The sequence below is a fragment of the Vicugna pacos genome, chromosome 3 (assembly GCF_048564905.1).
Source record: "Vicugna pacos chromosome 3, VicPac4, whole genome shotgun sequence".
NCBI classification, from domain to species: Eukaryota; Metazoa; Chordata; class Mammalia; order Artiodactyla; family Camelidae; genus Vicugna; species Vicugna pacos.
The window spans coordinates 14993395-15011004 of NC_132989.1; the positions used below are offsets into that span (position 1 = coordinate 14993395).

Sequence of the window (17610 nt, forward strand, 5' to 3'; positions counted from 1 at the left end):
GTTCTTCCAAGAACTGATAAGTTCCCAGCTATGTACGATGAAGTACCCTATATCCTGTTTACAAGAGACCTATCAAAACGATAAGAATACCGAGAGACTGAAAGTAAAATTTAAAACGAAGATATACCACGCAAATGCTAACCAAGGGAAAACTAATATAACCACTATCATTCAAAAATACCTGTCAAAGTGCATTAGTAAGATAAATACAGTCACTTCTTAATGATAAAGGGGTCAGTTCAACTTGATATCCCAGGAAGAAATTACAATTCTAAATGTGCCTATGCATAACAATGTGCCCTCAAAAAAAAAAAAAAAGCAAAACCTGACAAATATAAAAATATATAGACAACTTCATGTTTGTTAATCGACAGAGCTGACTATAACAAACTGTGAATAGAGAAATACTGAAGAAGACAATTAACAAACTATCTAACAAATATACAGTGCCTCATTCCCCAAACTCTAGAACGCTCAGTCTTCCCAAGTGCACATGTGCGTTTACAATAATTGGTGATATAATGGGCCATAAAGCAAACCACGACACGTTTCACACAGTAGAAATCACACCGAGATGTCCTCTGGTCACACTGAAAATATGCTAGACGCTAATAACCAGAAGCTAATTATAAAAATCTTCATATGCTTGGAAACTGGAAACTATTCTTCTGAAAAAAAAGGAATACATTTCCAAGTAGCCTATGGGTAAAAGAAGAAATCAGTGGAAATTATGATATATTCTGAACTGAAAATATTACGTATCAGAGCCAAACCAATGTGATACAGTGAAATCATGCTTAAGGTGAAATTTACAGTCTTAAATATTCATATTAGAAAAGAATAAAAGGTAAAAAAGTAACAAAACTATGTACCCACCTGTATCAGTCAAGGGTCTTAACTAATAATAGGTGTCACACTCAAATTAGGATAATTCAAGGCGGGTTTATTCACAAAGCGATGAATTACAGAGGTGTGGACGAAGCAGTCCACAAGAGTCTATGCTAGTAGTGATATTGTTGCAAGCACTCCTGGGCCCAAAGGGAATTTGTAGAACTTGGAAGGAGGAAGAGTCATGTAGAGCAGGGCACCTTGAGACAAGCACTGCCCTTAGGTCAAGAGACACAGCGAGCCCAGAGCAACCGTGCCAGGGGGAAGCCAGGAAAATAAATAACCTGACCTCACTGTTCTATCTTCCTCTGGCTTTGGCCAGGTCTCCACATCGGGCTAAACTCAACCAGAAGGACAGGCGCCCTGTTGATGGAGTCCACATAGAATGGCTCCCTGGGACAGGGAAGAGCAAGTTGGAGAGAGGATCTGGAGGAGCAGACAGAAGCTATCCACTATGTTGTCCCAAAAACTAACAACAAACAAGCAGATAAATAAACCTTAAAAATAATAAAGATAAGCACAGAAATTAATGAAATACTAAAAAAAAAAAAATGAACAAATGCCAAAAGTTGGTTCCTTGAACAGACTATCAAATTGATGAATTTCTGGCAAGACCGAATAAGAAAAATAGAAAAATCAAATCAGCTATTTCAGGAATGAAAAGGGGCATAACTACAATGACACAGACATTAACAAGAGAGTAAGAGGATATTATGCCAAGATATTTTAAATCTGGGTGAAACAGGCAAATTCCTACAAAAATAAAACCTACCAAATATAAATCAAAAAGAAACAGAAAACCACAGTAGTCTTATAACAATAACATAAATCTAAACCTTCCCAAAATGATGCTCCAGACCCAGATGCCTTCAGGGGTGAGTTCTACTAAATATTTAAGGAAGAAATAATGCGATTCTCAAACAAATTATCCAAGAGAATAGAAAAAGTGTCTAGTATAAACTTGATAACAAAACCCAATAAGGGCTGTGTATGAACAAAGGAAAATTCAGACCAAGCTGCAACATAGATGCAAATATTCTAAACAAAATTTTAGCAAATAACGACTAAAAAAGATTATACATCAAGACCCAATTGGGTTTATTCCAGGAATGCAGGGTTAACATTAGAAAAGTCAATCAACACAATCTACCATATTAACAGAAACATAACAGAATTATCTCCATAGAGAACTTTCTTAATCTTCTAAAAATAATATTTTTAATGTCTGAAAATACTAACTATTGACAGAGATGTGGAGCAGAGGAAACCCTAATATACCACTGATGGAGTGTAAATTGGCACGACCACCTGAGAAAACAGTTTGGCCTTATCTAGTTGAAGATAGGCATATCTTACGACTCAGTATTTCTACTCCGAGAAATACCGTACTGAACTGAGAGCACACGTACGCCAGACTTTTAGAAGCAGCAATGCTTATATTAGCCCCAGACTGAGGCGGATGTCCATCCACAGCTGAATGAACAATTTATGTGCAGTCTTACAAGGGAAAACTGTAAGTTAATAAACTGAATGAATTACAGCAACATGAAATAGAAGTCAAATGATAATAATATGTGTGCAATGAATGATTCCACCCTAAATGCAGTTGAAAAACAGCAGAAACAGGGTATAGGAAACCAGGGAATAAAACTCCACAGAAAAGCAAGAATGGCATTGTCATAATGTCAGAACAGTGGTTACTTTTGGGGTTCCAGGGAAGGTCGTGAGTGGGAGGGGCAGGTCAGAGACCTCAAGGTGCCAACAAGGTTGTTCTCCACGTGAGGTGATTTCATAGGTGTTCACTTTCAAACGATTGATGACGTTTTTAATGCGTTTTGCCATGTGTACACTTTTTTCACAATGAACACGTGACAAATAATAATGCCCAAAATTGTGATACTGATGTGAGGGATCAATAAGTATGTAAAGCACTTAACTTAGAGCTTGGCGTGTGGTAGGAGCGCACCGTAGACGGGTTTCCCCCCTTACACATGGTATTAAGCTAACTCTCTCTATGTAAGTTCAATGGAGGAAAACGATGGTATCTATTTTTATTCAGCAGCCAGTAACAATCTGTTGGATGAATTTTGTCTCTTTTTTAAGACAGCCAGACTTGGTGTGAAATCAATAAAATTGATTTATCATTTTTTTCTCAGTGTCTAAATTTGGACATTAAGATGCCTTAGTCAAGATTTGGGGTTTGGTCAGGTAGAGTAAGTGGATGATCAGAGCCACCAGAAAGGAGAGATAGGGTAAGACCCAGGTTCAAGTTTTTAGTCCAGCTGTCCATATATCAAAAGTTACCACTGAACTTTGGCCTTTGCAGGAATCCACCTCCTGACCACTGGGCTTTGGTGAGCGGTCTCCCCACTTATGTTGCCCAAAATGGCCTGGTAAGTAATACAGTGCCCTTGATGGTTGGTCCAAGGGGATGCACAGAGAACTGACACTGAGGAAATACAAAATACAAAGAGAAAGAATCCTCAGACAGAAAGATACTTACAAAAATCTCAAGGACAAAGTCCCAGCCTCTCATCCCAGAGACCCAGTTGCCACTTCCAGCCGCCCATCCCTACCACATTTCCAGCCACACAGCAGAACTCAAGTGCTCTATCTCCGACCATGCCCTGCCCACTCAGGGTCAAGGGTAGAGTGACAGCATCCCCTGCCCCAGAGAGAAGGGTCATGTCTGTCACCCCCATATGTGAACCTGCGCACCTCCGTGGCCGGCACACACTACGTAATGATGCTCACATAGCAAGAAGTTTATTTACTGAGCATTTTCAATGTGCCAGGAGCTGTGGTTGGCTTTGGGGATGCAAAGATAGATGAATCAGACAGTTTCTGTTCTGACGCTTACAATTAAATGGGGAGTTGTCTTTATAAACAGATAGTAATGCTACAATGTGATAATGCCGTACTAGAGATACACCTGGTATATTCTAGGAACACAAAGTAATGGGACATCTAAACCGGCCTTGACTTTCTAGAGTGCGTTAGTGTGAGTTGACTTTCAAGATAAACAGGGGTTAGGCAGGTAGGGGCAGGATTCCAGGTGGAGAGAACCACACAGGCAAACAGCACGGGCTTGGAGGTTTGAAGCAACATGGTGTGTGCAGTTCAGTGTTGCTAGAATATTAGGTTTGAGCCAGGAAGGTGGCAAGAGATGAGGCTTGAGAGGGAGGGAGGGGCCAGATCACGGTAGCTTTGGGTGCTAGGTCAAGGGGGAGGGACTTTAAAATCTATAGGTGTTGAGCTTTTAAGCAGGAAATTGGCACAGTGAATCTTCATTTTAGAAAGATAACTCTGAAAGCTCTCTGGAAAATAGGTCTGAAGGGACTAAGACTAGAAGCAGAGAGAAAAGCGTGTCGTTACAAACGAGAGCATCTCAACAAAGGCAGAGGCAGCAAAGAATACTGTCTTCATTGCTAACAGGCGCGGAGTGCTCACGGTGAGCCAGGCAGCAGATACATTTGCTCATTTAACACTCACAGGATTCTGATGGAGATGAGCTGGAGAGAGAGAGGCCAGGGCTCAGAGCTAATCCCGAGAGGGCTTTGTGATTGACTGCGAGCAGAGAGGGCGAGGGAGAGCAGCCCAAGCCAGTTTCAGGCTCCCAGACTGGATGGATAGTGCTGCCACCAGGTTTGGGGGTAAGATGCTGAGGTCAGTTTCAGACAAGGCGAGACAGAGAGTTTCTCAGGAGCAAATGTCCAGCAAGTAGCTGAAGAGATGACTCTGATGCTGTGGAAAGAGAGTTTTGGAGATGGAGATTTGTACTGACTGCCACACAGACACTGTCCTATCTGGTCCTTGACCACTTTGCACCTAGCGGCAGTGGCACTTGAAACCATGAGTGTGGATGAAGTCACCAGGAAGAGTGAGAGAGACTCAGGGTAGAATATTAGAATACTGTCAGCATTTAAAGATTGGGTAGATAAAGAAGAGTATGTGGAGAAACGGAAGAAGGGTTCAGAGGTGTCTGGAGACCCAGGAGAGGGTAGTATCATGGATGCCAAGGAAGTAGAAAGTTTCAACAAGGAGAGAGAATATCAAATGCAGCAAAAGTGACCCAATGAGATAAAAGCTGAAAACCCCCACTGGGTTTGGCAGTTAGGTCATCAGCGGCCCTGATGAGGGCAGGTTTCACGGTGAAGTGGAGGCAGAAACTGGCGTGTGGTCTGCTGAGGTGTGGATGGGTAATAAGAAGGTAGGTAATGAAGGAGAAAGCCTGGATGGTTACTATGAAGACCATGTTAAGTCAAGGGAGGATTTCATTTTTGAGCCTGGGAGAGAATCAAGCACGCCCTTGGGCTGAGGGGGGCAAGCCCTCAGGGAGGTCAGAGATCAGGAGAGAACAGTAGCAATTGATGGAATTGGCCAAGGAAAGGCCAGAGGGATGGTACAGTGGGTGGGCAGTCTTGAACAGGAGCAGGGACAGCTCACTCTTGAACAGGAGCAGGGACAGCTTACTCTAAGGCCACAGGATAGTCAGGTCTACTGGGATAGGCAGGGTCACCGCAAGCTCATATGGCACCTATCTGAGAACTAGAAGAAAGCGCCCCTTCTTGATGGATGAAAGAAAAAGCTAGGGCCATTGTTCTAGAAGTCAAGAACAGGCTGGATTTCAACTCCCACTCATCCCCTCAGTCAGATGCCTTTGTGCAGTCCACGTACTACACAACTGTATGCAGCAGCCCCATGGGCAAGGCTCTGGAGGGATCAGATAAGTGCCATCCGCAGGGTAGGGTAAACTAGTCCAGTTTTCAGGAGAGGAATCATGCAATATACAACCAAAGCTACAGCACCTTTTATTTCTACTTTGAAGTTTATACCACAAGGAAAAACTCCTTCCTAACAAAACAAACTAATGTAATTGATTTGAAGATGCTCAGAGTAGCATTATTTATATTAATTTGAAAAAACTGGAGATACCCAGATACTCAATAAAAGGGGGCCAAGAAAACAGGATACTATATAGCTACTAATAATGACAAATTGTAGCCTTAAGTTTTTCAAAGCATGGAAATGACTCAGAAGTGAGGCAAATAGTAAAAGGTCATGTTTATAAGGTAGCTTTCCTGTTCAGTAGTCTCAATTAATAATTCAAAACCATTTGAGCATGTCTACCTGATGAAAAGAATGTGAATGCTTTGAGCAAGGAAGGACGTGATATCTATGAAAACAGCACACCCAGTGCCCTCAATGGGTACTCGATCTATCAAGTCTAATCATAATTCCATTATTCCTCTTCACGGCTTTCAGATTTGCAACATCATGAATGCACCTGCAGAGGACTTTTTTGCATTTCAGGTAAGTTACTTTTTATATGGTTTCTCAGTCACATGATATTTTTCCCCCAAAGAGGATTAGAATACATTAGAATCCACCTACTTTATTGGGAAGCAGTCTCAACAAAATGAAAATGTAAGTGGGAAAAAAGCCATGTGCCCATGGAAGTGGCAAAGGAGTTGCTTTGGTAAATTCCAAGGTCCCATTTGATTTTAAGGTTTACACTCTTTGCTTTCTGACCTCAGGACCTTTGCTTATGCTGTTCTCTCCCTAACCACCATCTCTTGCTGAAATCTCTCTGCCCTTCGATGACAACCTCAAAAGCTATGAAGCTTCTATGAAGTTTTATTCTGTTTCCCCTGGCTGAATATCATTTCTATCTCCTTAGGATTACCATGGAATATTGTTTAGTATTCCATTTGATATTGTTTGTTTGGCTTTTTAAAAGTTGTTTGTGGAGGGTACGCTCTGGGTCAGGCATTGGCACAGTGCTAACACTGGCTCCAGTGTAGGACCAGATAGGCGTGGTCTTTGTCTTCAGGGAGCTCATGATCATACGGGGAGAGAGGCACATGGAGTGCTGGTCAGGAAAAGAGCAAGAGGGACAGAAGAAGGAATCTCTCAGGGGAGAGATTAATCTGGGAGGACTCAAGGAACGTGTCCCTGAGACTTTGAGCAGTAAAGAAAGGAGAGAGGACAGCAGGAAAGAGAGGGCGGCTTGTTGGAAGGAACTAGAGCACACCAGTGAGACTGGGCAGGACAGTGGCAGGAGGAAATCCTAGAGAGGGAGACAGAGGCCAGATCACACACTGCCTGGAAAGCCATGGCAAGGAGTTTGCCTCTCTTAATATATTTCCCTTACCTCATCTTTTATGATCCTTCCTTGTCTTTTAGGTCAATTCCTCTTGGCAAAATATCAGTTTTCTTTGGTCAAGGGTTGGGTCTTATCTTTCTTGACATCTTCCACTAAGGTGCCCTGTCAATATTTGCTGAATTTAGCATGTGAGGTGTACAAAAAGCAAATCATGAGCAATCTGGAGATAACTGAGAAGGAAATAAGAATGACTCAGCCAAATTAACGATTTTTTTTCCTTTACTCCTTAAAGAACATTATGAATGACCTTAGATCAAACAAACTTCCAAGGTTAAAACTGTGCATCTTGTGTTGTGATTGTGACCACATGAATGGGCCAAGCCCAAATTGTTGCTGGGCGTTGCTAATGTGATTAGAATCACAAGAGAACTTGGTCTTTACCCAAGCCATATGATGAATTGCAGTTTCAGAGGGAAGGGATTCCCCAGCTCCCCAAAGATTAGGTAGAGAGTGGTAGGGAAGGCAGGCCTTGAGACTCAAGTTTCCTGGTGACAGCCCTGTGTTCTTTGGACCATATTCTACATCCTTCTGGAGCCACTCTCCTACCAGGTACTGAGTTCAGTGTTACCCAAATAATAATTATCATCTCACCACCTTCTTGGAAATTGTGAGCTGGAAGACTCTCCAACTCCAGGAAGCCTTCCTTGACTTCCCTCCATCCTCAGGCTCTCACAGTACCTTAGAGAACTTCCCACCTGCACTGTAACTGCCTGTCTACCTTCCAGATGGGAAGCGGCCTGAGGACAACACCTGTGCCTCATTTGCCTTGGGTTCTCCAGCTTCTAGCTCAGGTTCTGGTACATAGTAAAATATTTGATAAATCTTTAATGAATCAGTGGGAAAAGAGTGTAGAAATTACCTAGTCTAGTTATGCCATTTTATAAATGGTGAAAGTAAGGTGCAGACAGATGGAAAATCACACACAAGAAGTACCTTAAGATCGATCAAGAAATTTCACCTCTATATCCTCATTTGTTCCATGAAGCACATATTCTTACTACTGTCCCCATCTATAGATGAGCAAATTGAGGCCCACGGAGATAAAATGACATGCCAAAAGGAAGAGTACCAACAAGGACCTACTGTACAGCACAGGGAACTGTATCAATAGCTTGCAATAACCTATAATGGAAAAGAATCTGAAAAAGAATATATGTATATACACACACACACATATTATCAAATACATATATGCATATATACATATATATACATATAACCAAATCATTTTGCTGTACATCTGAAAATAACACAACATTCAAATCAACTATACTTCAATTTTTTTAAAAAAGTTAGCAGTTACTTAAAAAAAACAAAAACCACAAAAGGGACACAGAAAGACAGGTCAAAAGGCAAAAGGTGCAGGCTATATGTTGTTGATTAGTTCAGAGTTATAAGCGTCACCATCATGGCCTCTTTTAAGTCAGTCCTCTGCAGTTGGCTCCTATGTCTGAAATGGAAACACTGCCTCCCTGGACTGTTTGTGTCCATCATTAAATCCTCAGCCCACAGCTCACTGCCTGGCACATACAGCCCTGACAGCTTGGGGATGAAAACAGCATTGCTATCTGATGAGCAACCTGCTCGTGGCTTTTGGTGACTGAAACCATGCAAAATCCAATGAAGTCTAACCTCCTGCCACCCCCCTCAGCCAATCAGGGTCCTGACGCACAATGTAAAATCCATCACAGCTGCCTCTGCAGCCTGGTACCCGAACAAACTTATTCTGGCTCTCCTCTTGCAGAAAGAGCCTCTGGATGAGTCTGGATGGATGATAAAAAATGTCCTTTCTATGCCAATCGTGAACAAGAAGGAGGAAATTGTTGGGGTGGCCACGTTTTACAATCGCAAAGATGGGAAACCCTTTGATGAAATGGATGAGACCCTTATGGAGGTGAGGTTTGTGATGAGGCCTCTGGCCGTGAGGATTCAGAGCCAGACTTGGCTTCCAGGGCCGTGTGGTGGCGCCCTGGTGCGTTGCTGCCCTAACCTGTGGAAGGGTGGGAGCTCACCTTGTAGATGCCTTCATGACTCAACATTTATTCTCTTTGTGCTCACTTCCACGTGTTGTCAGAGAAATCTATATTCCACTTTAAAAAAATTAATAAACTTTACCTTTTAAAGAAGGTTCAGGTTCACAGCAGGAATTACAGGGTTTGCTTATACCCTGTTCCTACATACACCCATCCCATTCCCTTTTTGTGAAGTTATTATGCATAAGAACTATGCTCTGTGTGTGTTAGAGCTTTATTCCAAGTGCACTCCTGTCTGTTATTTTATCTTATCCTCACAGTGTCTCTTTGAGGAGGGCACGTGGCTAATCAAACCCATTTTATAGCTGAGAAGATGGAGGCTTACAGAGTCTTGCCCTCAGTCACAGAGGCAGGATCAGACCTGGAGATTCTGCCTCTGATTCTTTCTTTCCTTTCAGTCTTTGGCTCAATTCCTGGGCTGGTCTGTCTTAAATCCTGACACTTATGAGTCAATGAACAGACTTGAAAACAGGAAGGATATTTTTCAAGACATGGTCAAATATCACGTGAAGTGTGACAATGAAGAAATCCAGCAAATCCTGGTGGGTAGTGTTTTTATTTTTTTTTCTTGTTTCTACTCTAGAAATGGTTTCTCTGTGTGACCTGGACACAGCTGTCCCCTCACAGGATCACCTCACCCTTAGGACCAGACCTTGGCTGAACAGCTCTAGAAACTCCATGTCTCTCTGTGCTCAGGGTTAACTTGGTACTAGAGATGGAGTCACCAATCCCAGTGCCAACTCTGAGAGGAAGCTCTATGTGACAGACCAATGGGCAATCGTCAGTTTCTCAGAGCCTCCCTCCACGAGGTCAGCTCATTTAGAAGGCTCAGTCTTTCTGAGCAAAGAAATAGTTCAGAGGGGGTTAGATGTTGGTAGGAAGCCCTCACAAAGTTTCATCACTTTACAGTGTAAAAGGTAATTTCACACTTAGGATGCCTGCAATAGCCCAATAAGGTGGGTAGGATAAGGATATTTATCCCCATTGTAGAGATGAAGAAACTGAGGCCCAGAAGGGATAGGTAACTTGTTCCCATATCACCAAGCTTGTTAAAGAGGTTTCACTTAAACTTTATCAGGATAATAAGCAAGTTTTCTGTCACTCTTATGAGAGGGCTGCCTCAGGAAGGAATGAGCACCCCGTCATGAGAGGTATCCAAGCACACGCTGGATGATCATATACAAGGAATGCTACAGAGAAGAGTCCTACCTGGAGTAGGAAATTGGATGACATGCTTTCAAAGATTTGTGAGACTCAGTGACTCATCATTCCTGGGATTTTGGTCTCAAAGAGATCAAGGTTTTTGAAGTAAATTAAATTAGCCAAATGGCTTTGGCTATGATGCCCAGCTAAGCTCCCATGACTTTAGCTAATAGACCATACAAGTTGAAACAACACAAGGCAGTGTTCTCAGAGGGCATGTCTTAAGCTGGGAGGATATCACAACAGATCTGATCATTTTGATCCTAATAACTGAAAAATTCAAAGGAGAAAATATCCAGTTTGGATGACGTAGCTCACGGTTTCCTTGTCTCAGTCCATGATTTTAGCCAAATAATGGATATGTAGACTCTGTGGAGGCATAGCCTCAGTGAACCAGTTAAAAATTAATAGCCTGGGCTCTAGATCAAGAAATCTGACACACGTTATTGCCTTCAGATTTCCCCCCTCCTCTGGTACATGGGGAAATAGGCCCAGAGAGGGAATGCGCTTGCTTCAAGTCACACAGTAAGTGAGAGGAAGAGCTAGGAAAATGAGCAAGGCCTCCTGACCCCTAGTCAGTAACACCAACAACAAGAATATCAACAACATTTTTTAGTTCTAGGGCTTACTATGGGCCATGCACTGCTCTAAGTGATTTACACGCATTATTTAATTTAGTTGTATATGTTTTTAAATGACTTTGCACAATCCAATGTAATACACCAGTTCAGTACTTTTATTACCCTCATTTTACAGATGAGGAAATGGAGGATCTGAGGCATGAAATAACACTGCCAGTAAGGGGCAAAGCTCGAATTTGCATGTATGTCTCCATGGCTCCAAAGCCCATGACCTTGAATTTGCTCATCAATAATTATTGAATGGCAGCCTCTCTGAGTTGGTGGCTCTGTTGCAAGAATTGGAGGAAGAAGAAAAAAAAGAAATGGAGAAGTGGAGACATATTTAGCCTTTAGATGTAGTAAACTAATTTTTTTTCTCTGGTATTTTGGGCCCTGGCAGAAAACCAGAGAGGTGTATGGGAAGGAGCCGTGGGAATGCGAAGAAGAGGAACTGGCTGAGATCCTGGTGAGCTGGGCGGCACTGGTCTTGACCTGTAATGAGTGCAGGGCGCGCCCCAAGCATGCACGGCAGCAGTGGGGGTGGGGAGTATCTCTGGAAATCATGACCCTTGCTACTCTGCCCTGGTCCCTCCAGCAGACCCGGGACAGGGACAGAGCTGGTGAGATGGGGGAGACCCAGGAACTTTTCATGTGCCCTACTCACTCAGCTCCATGTCTTACACAGCAAGGAGAGCTGCCAGATGCAGAGAGATATGAAATTAATAAATTCCACTTCAGCGACTTGCCCCTGACTGAACTGGAGCTGGTGAAATGTGGAATACAGATGTATTATGAGCTCAAAGTCGTGGATAAATTTCATATTCCTCAGGAGGTGAGGTCGAAACAAACCTCTCTGTTTTCCCTTTTTCTTTCTTGCTTGCTTTTTTTTTTTATAACTCAATCTGTAAACTGCCTTAAAAAGAATGTACCCTCAGCTTTTAGGATTTAAAGCATTAGTCATGTTGCACAGATGAGTCATTTATCAGAAAAGAGACACATGGTTCCTCTGAACTGTGGTGTTTTTCAAGATGGGTTCTGAGGCACCGAGTTCTGAAGGCTGTAGATAAATGGGATGCACAAAATGGTCCTAACAGTCAAACACAGTGGGAAATGTGGGTTAAATCAATTTAAGCAGAACTTTTTCCCCTGCAAGATTTCTTACCATGTGCTGTGAATCTAGGAGGGTGGGGATAGAGAAGGTGGAGATGGATGGGGGGTGTATTATGCACAGAATTTCCCAGAGTTCTTTGATTAAAGCTGCAGTTCTCAACGTGTTGCCCCAACCACATCAGCACCACCAGAGAATGGATCAGAAATGCAGATGTCTCTTGCTGCTGTGCATACACACACACACACACACACACACACACCCTCAGCTGTAATGCGCCAGAAACTGCTTTAACACGCCCCCCTCAACCCCGCTGTGCCCCTCCCAGGATGATTCTGACTCGCATTCAAGTTTGAGAACCACTGATTTAAATGCTCCTTCAGTTTCCCTCCTGAACATCTCCTGTTAGCTTCTCCCAGGGTGGTAGCTCTCTGGGGCACAGTTTGGGAATCACTGATGAAACTCATTTGTGGAGTAAGTGGAGCAACTCCCATTTATCCTTGTTTCATAATCACGTCCATTGTCATCGTGTCTAGCAGTTTGCAAAGTGCCCTCACAGCCTTACCGCATCTATCCCTAGCTCCCACTTCTGGTCCAGGGTCGGGTTGGAGCGCCTGGGACTCGGCAGGCAGGGCCCCGAGACCCTGGTGCCGCGCGTGCTGCCTCACTAATGTGCGTGTGTTTACAGACCCTGGTGCGGTTCATGTACTCCCTGAGTAAGGGCTACCGCAGAATCACCTACCACAACTGGCGGCACGGCTTCAACGTGGGGCAGACCATGTTCTCCTTGCTGGTGGTACGGCGGCGGGGGCGGGGCGGGGCCGCGGGAGGCTGGGGGCCCCCGCGCACCAGACCACCTCGTGCAGCTCCCCAGGCACCAGAGGCATTCGCTTTTTTTTTTTTCTGTCTAATGCTTTTATAAAATATGCAAAAGGAGCCCACGCTTTGCATACATGAATTCCAAGAAGGGAGAAGTATATAAAATAAAAAGTGGAAGAAAGTTGCATTCTACTTCAACCCTCAGTCCAATGTTTGGAGAAAACCACGGCGGCGGTGCAACTCCTTCCAAATTTCCTTCTAGAAACATCGAAATGTAATTATTCAAACACACACACACACACACACCATTTATTTTGTTTATAATCAATTAAATAATAGTATGTAATATGCTTTTTTTTAAAATTTGAAAACATATAACTATTAATCGCATTCTTTACATACACATTTTATTTGGGTTTAATATCCATAACCTAAAACTGACCATTTTAACCATTCATAGGTGTACAGTGTAGTGGCGCTAAGTATGTTTGCAGTGCTGTGCAGCCATCACTAGTCACCACCTCTAGAACTTTTTCATCTTCCCCCACAGACACCCTGTCCCCATTAAACAGCAACATTATGCAACTCTCCATTTCCCCTGACCGCAGCCCCGGTGATCATCATTCTTTTTTCAGTCTCTGTGAATCCGATTACTTAGATACCTCACATAAGTAGACTCATAGAGTATTTGCCCTTCTGTGACTTTTTTCACTTAGCATAATGTTTTCAAGGCTTACCCATGATCTCACTGTATGGCCTCATTCTATTCTGTGTTGTTTAAACACATACCGTCATTTCTTTACTCAGCCCCCTATTGTTGGACAGCGGGTTGTTTTTGATCTTTCACTTATAAACAGGGCCACGGTCTCCTTGAATGGACATAGCCTTTGTGTATATGTGTCAGGCCTTTTGACTCAGAGGGTTTGGAGTTCTTACACTTCACTTAAAAGGGTTTTCCCAACCACGTTTGACGCAAACCTCTGCCCTGACCTAGCCTCCTCATGCTCATTCCTTGGCTGGATTGGTCAGGTCAGACCACTACAGCCTAGAGGCAGGAATTCTGGCCAAGCTGCCACTGAAAGTGAAAAACACACCGCTTAGACTTGATTTATTTCATAGAGTCACAGAGTCTGTCTGCATCACCTCCCCAGGGCTCTTTCCGCCCTTTACTTCAATACCGAGCGTAAACAAGGAGTTAAGTATTTGAAGGAGGCTCACCGAAACATTCTTCTGGTCTGTGCTTAAACCAGTAGACCAGGTTTGGAAAGTTTGTTTTACCAGTCTGGCCATGTTCACAAATCCTCTAAATCCTAAAACCCAAGGGCTACAAGTTTCTCAACAATCATCTAGTCCAATGCCCTCTACCTTTAGTGTGCAGATTGAGATACTGAAGCCCAGCAAGAGATGGGAACAGCTAAGGTCACTCGACAGTAAGGTGACCGACCATCCTTGTTGGCTTGGGACTGTCCCTTTCCAGCACAGAAAGTCTCATCCCAGAAAAATCCCTCAGTCCCAGCAAACATGTGGTCACCCTGTGGCTCCAGGTGTACAGCCAAGATCAGACCTATATTTCCAAGCTCCAGGCTATCTCCCTCACGCCTGCCCTGTCAGCCCTGCTTCCAACTCTCCCAAGAAAGGACTGAGTGGCATCTCTGATCGCCTTTCTAGACTGGAAAGCTGAAGCGATACTTCACGGACCTGGAGGCCTTGGCCATGGTCACGGCTGCCTTCTGCCATGACATTGACCACAGAGGTACCAACAACCTCTACCAGATGAAGTGAGTCGCCCCTTACTGGCCCTCCTCTCTGCCTCCTGCTCCCGGGATTTACTACCCAGAGCTGAATGACCCTCAGACAGACCCACTGGCCAAGGGGAAGTCCTGCTGCCCACAGCTTCCCGCTTCCTCCTGCCCTTTGGATCTGGGTGTAAACCTGTGCTAGAATAATGATGTTCACATATGTCCACATCCCAATGCCTGGAGACTGGGAATATGCTGCCTGACTTTCAGGAGAAACCTTGCAGATGTGATTAAGTTGAGGATCCTGAGAAATCTTGGACTGGAATTATCTTGGGTTGTCTGAGTGGGCCCCACAGTCAGAAGGGTCCTTATAAGAAGGAGGTGGGACATCTGAGAAGATACAAGATGTTAAACTGTTGGCTTTGAAGGTGGAGGAGGATCGGCCACAAGCCAAGGAATATAGGGGGCCTCTGGAAGTTAGAAAAGGCAAGGACACAGATTCTCCCCTAGAGCCTCCAGAAGGAAGGCAGCTCTGCAGACACATTTTAGATGCCTGGACTCCAGAGCTGTAAGATAATAAATCTTTACTGTTTTAAGCCATAAAGCCCCTGGTAAGTTGTTATGGCAGCAACAGGAAACTAATATATTATATTCTCTCACTCTGCTCCTTCCCTTCCTGCCTGTTGAATTAATTTAAGCCAAGATACTTGTAACTGATAATGGTTCATTTATTCACCTTGTGTGTATAATGCTCCTAATATCCGTGTGGTAGGCCCTAGGCTGGGCAAAAGAGGTACCCTGGTGAGCAACCCAGACTCGGTCGCTGGCTTCACAGAACTGATATTCCAGACAGCCTCGGAAGCAGAGTCCTTGAACCATAGTCTCAGTGGACCCTCATGACCACCTTGGGGCCTTGGCAGAGCAGGGACAAGTGTTATCCCTGTATTATAAGTGAGGAACTGAGGCTCTGCCCGGGGCCAACTGACTATAAGTCATTAACAAGCCCTAGAACATCCTTTCTGAGTTCTTCTCCTTTCTTGCCTGCTGCTCTGAAGTAGACTGTGCTTACATTTTACCCCATGGGAAACTAAGTTCTGATCTCTGTGCTTGGCACATAATAAATGCTCAAAAAATATTTACCAAATAAAGACATGAATAAATGTACTGCTTGTGGGAATTCACTGGCCTCCCCTAAGACTCAGGTATAGAGGACCTGGGGCTTGGTGAGCTTCAAAGTTTGGCCCACCCATGGATGGCTACAGGGATGGATGCGTAAATCTCTAAAACTGCATGTGGCGCTGTGTGTGTGTGTTTGAGTCTTTTTCTGGGGATAAGGGTCCATTCTATTCAACAGGCTTTCTAGGGAGCCCATGACTGCAAAGAGGCCCAGAATCAGTCCTAGAGAAAGCTAAAGCCTCAGGGCCAAAGCCCCTGACATCTAGTCCTATTTCCCACTGTCTCACTGAGTGACAAGTTCTCTCTTATTCCTGGACTTCAGCCTCTCTGCTTGCAGAATTCGGAGGTGAAAGGACTGTATGATGTCTTTAACCGTCATCTCAGCCATTCCAAGTTGATTCTTTCTCTCTCTGTGTCTCTCTCTTTCTCTTGCGTTCAGATCTCAGAACCCACTGGCCAAGCTCCATGGGTCCTCCATCTTGGAAAGACACCACTTGGAGTTTGGCAAAACACTGCTGAGAGATGAGGTAGGGTGAGGGTCCTCTGCACTGGTGTGGGGCCTGCGCAGGGCCCTCCTCTCGCAAGAAGCCCGCATGCGGCCAGGCCTTGGCCTGGGCCGCCCTTCCCATCGCGTGGGGTAGCCTTCGGTAGTTGGGTGACTTTACTGCCAGCATTACTTCTCACATCCCTCCTGTGGGTTTTTGTTTTTTTTTTTTTTTAGAACCTGAATATCTTTCAAAACCTCAATCGCAGGCAGCACGAGCATGCAATCCACATGATGGATATCGCGATCATTGCTACAGACCTCGCTTTGTATTTCAAGTTGGTGTTTCTTCTCGTTTTAAGAATAACGATAATTCTAATGATAACAAACACCGTAGTTCTAGTTGATTTAGTATGCACTGTGTGCCAGGCACCACCTTTGTCCTACAGACACATCAAGTCTCACTGCAACTCTGTGAGGTGGAGATGCCTACCTCTTGCACACGTGGGGAATCTAAGATCCAGGGGGAAGATTTGCTACAATCACACAACAAATTCGTGGTAGAGTCTGGGTTAGAAGCTAGGTCTTCACTCCCAGGCCTTGGGTTTTTTTTAACCTTGTTTTGTTAATTACATTGTTTTAATAAGCCTCTGTTTAAAACAGCCAGCATTAGAAGGCCAGGTGTCGCCTTATTCAAAGATGTGCTCCTTTAACAAACTGGTGTGTTTTTTAGGAAGAGGACAATGTTCCAAAAGATCGTGGATCAGTCTAAAACATATGAGACTCAGCAGGAGTGGACACAGTACATGATGCTGGAGCAGACACGGAAGGAAATCGTTATGTAAGTTGACACAGGGCTTAAACCCTGATCCTCTTAATCCTGTGGTCATAAAGCAAGATGCTGCACTGACAGGCCTCGCTGCCTTCCAGAGGGCCCTGGGACACTTTCCACTTGGGAGGTTTCCGACATAGGAAATAATGAAGTTATGCCAAAAAAGAATTGCAGAAATTATATGTTTAATCTTTATTTTAGCACAAAATGCAAGACAGTTGACTACTGTTTTACTTCTTTGTAGGCAAAAACTACACTGTTTGAGGTATCTCTCTCCTAAAATTAAGAATTTAGGTGGTAAAGTGATATAACTTTAAAGTTTTGGATAAAACTTGAGCATTATACCAATTACAGTTTGAGTGACAGCTAAGCGTCACTCAAAATATATAGGCTTAATTTTTTTTCGTGTTCCTTTATACATGGCAATGGCCTGCAGTACAGCCATGCTATTCATAAGTTGGTTACATGATTTGTGTGACATTTGACATTTATAAGGCCTTGCTGGCATGAGGTCTGGTAATGGGACTCAACTTTAAGTTTTC

The 17610-nt window shown here is 43.8% G+C and overlaps 1 protein-coding gene across 4 annotated transcripts in view; it reads left to right on the top strand.

Annotated features, from left to right (window-relative positions):
- PDE6A (phosphodiesterase 6A) overlaps window positions 1-17610 on the top strand; it is a 56472-nt gene that overhangs the window by 22096 nt on the left and 16766 nt on the right. For all 4 annotated transcript variants that reach the window (XM_072950104.1, XM_072950105.1, XM_072950103.1 and 1 more), the window contains 11 exons: window positions 3215-3281; window positions 6154-6201; window positions 8799-8948; window positions 9486-9629; window positions 11311-11376; window positions 11596-11742; window positions 12707-12814; window positions 14506-14615; window positions 16192-16279; window positions 16474-16574; window positions 16970-17077. In XM_072950104.1, the coding sequence (XP_072806205.1) occupies window positions 3215-3281; window positions 6154-6201; window positions 8799-8948; window positions 9486-9629; window positions 11311-11376; window positions 11596-11742; window positions 12707-12814; window positions 14506-14615; window positions 16192-16279; window positions 16474-16574; window positions 16970-17077 (1137 nt within the window). The remainder of the gene's footprint in view (window positions 1-3214; window positions 3282-6153; window positions 6202-8798; window positions 8949-9485; window positions 9630-11310; window positions 11377-11595; window positions 11743-12706; window positions 12815-14505; window positions 14616-16191; window positions 16280-16473; window positions 16575-16969; window positions 17078-17610) is intronic.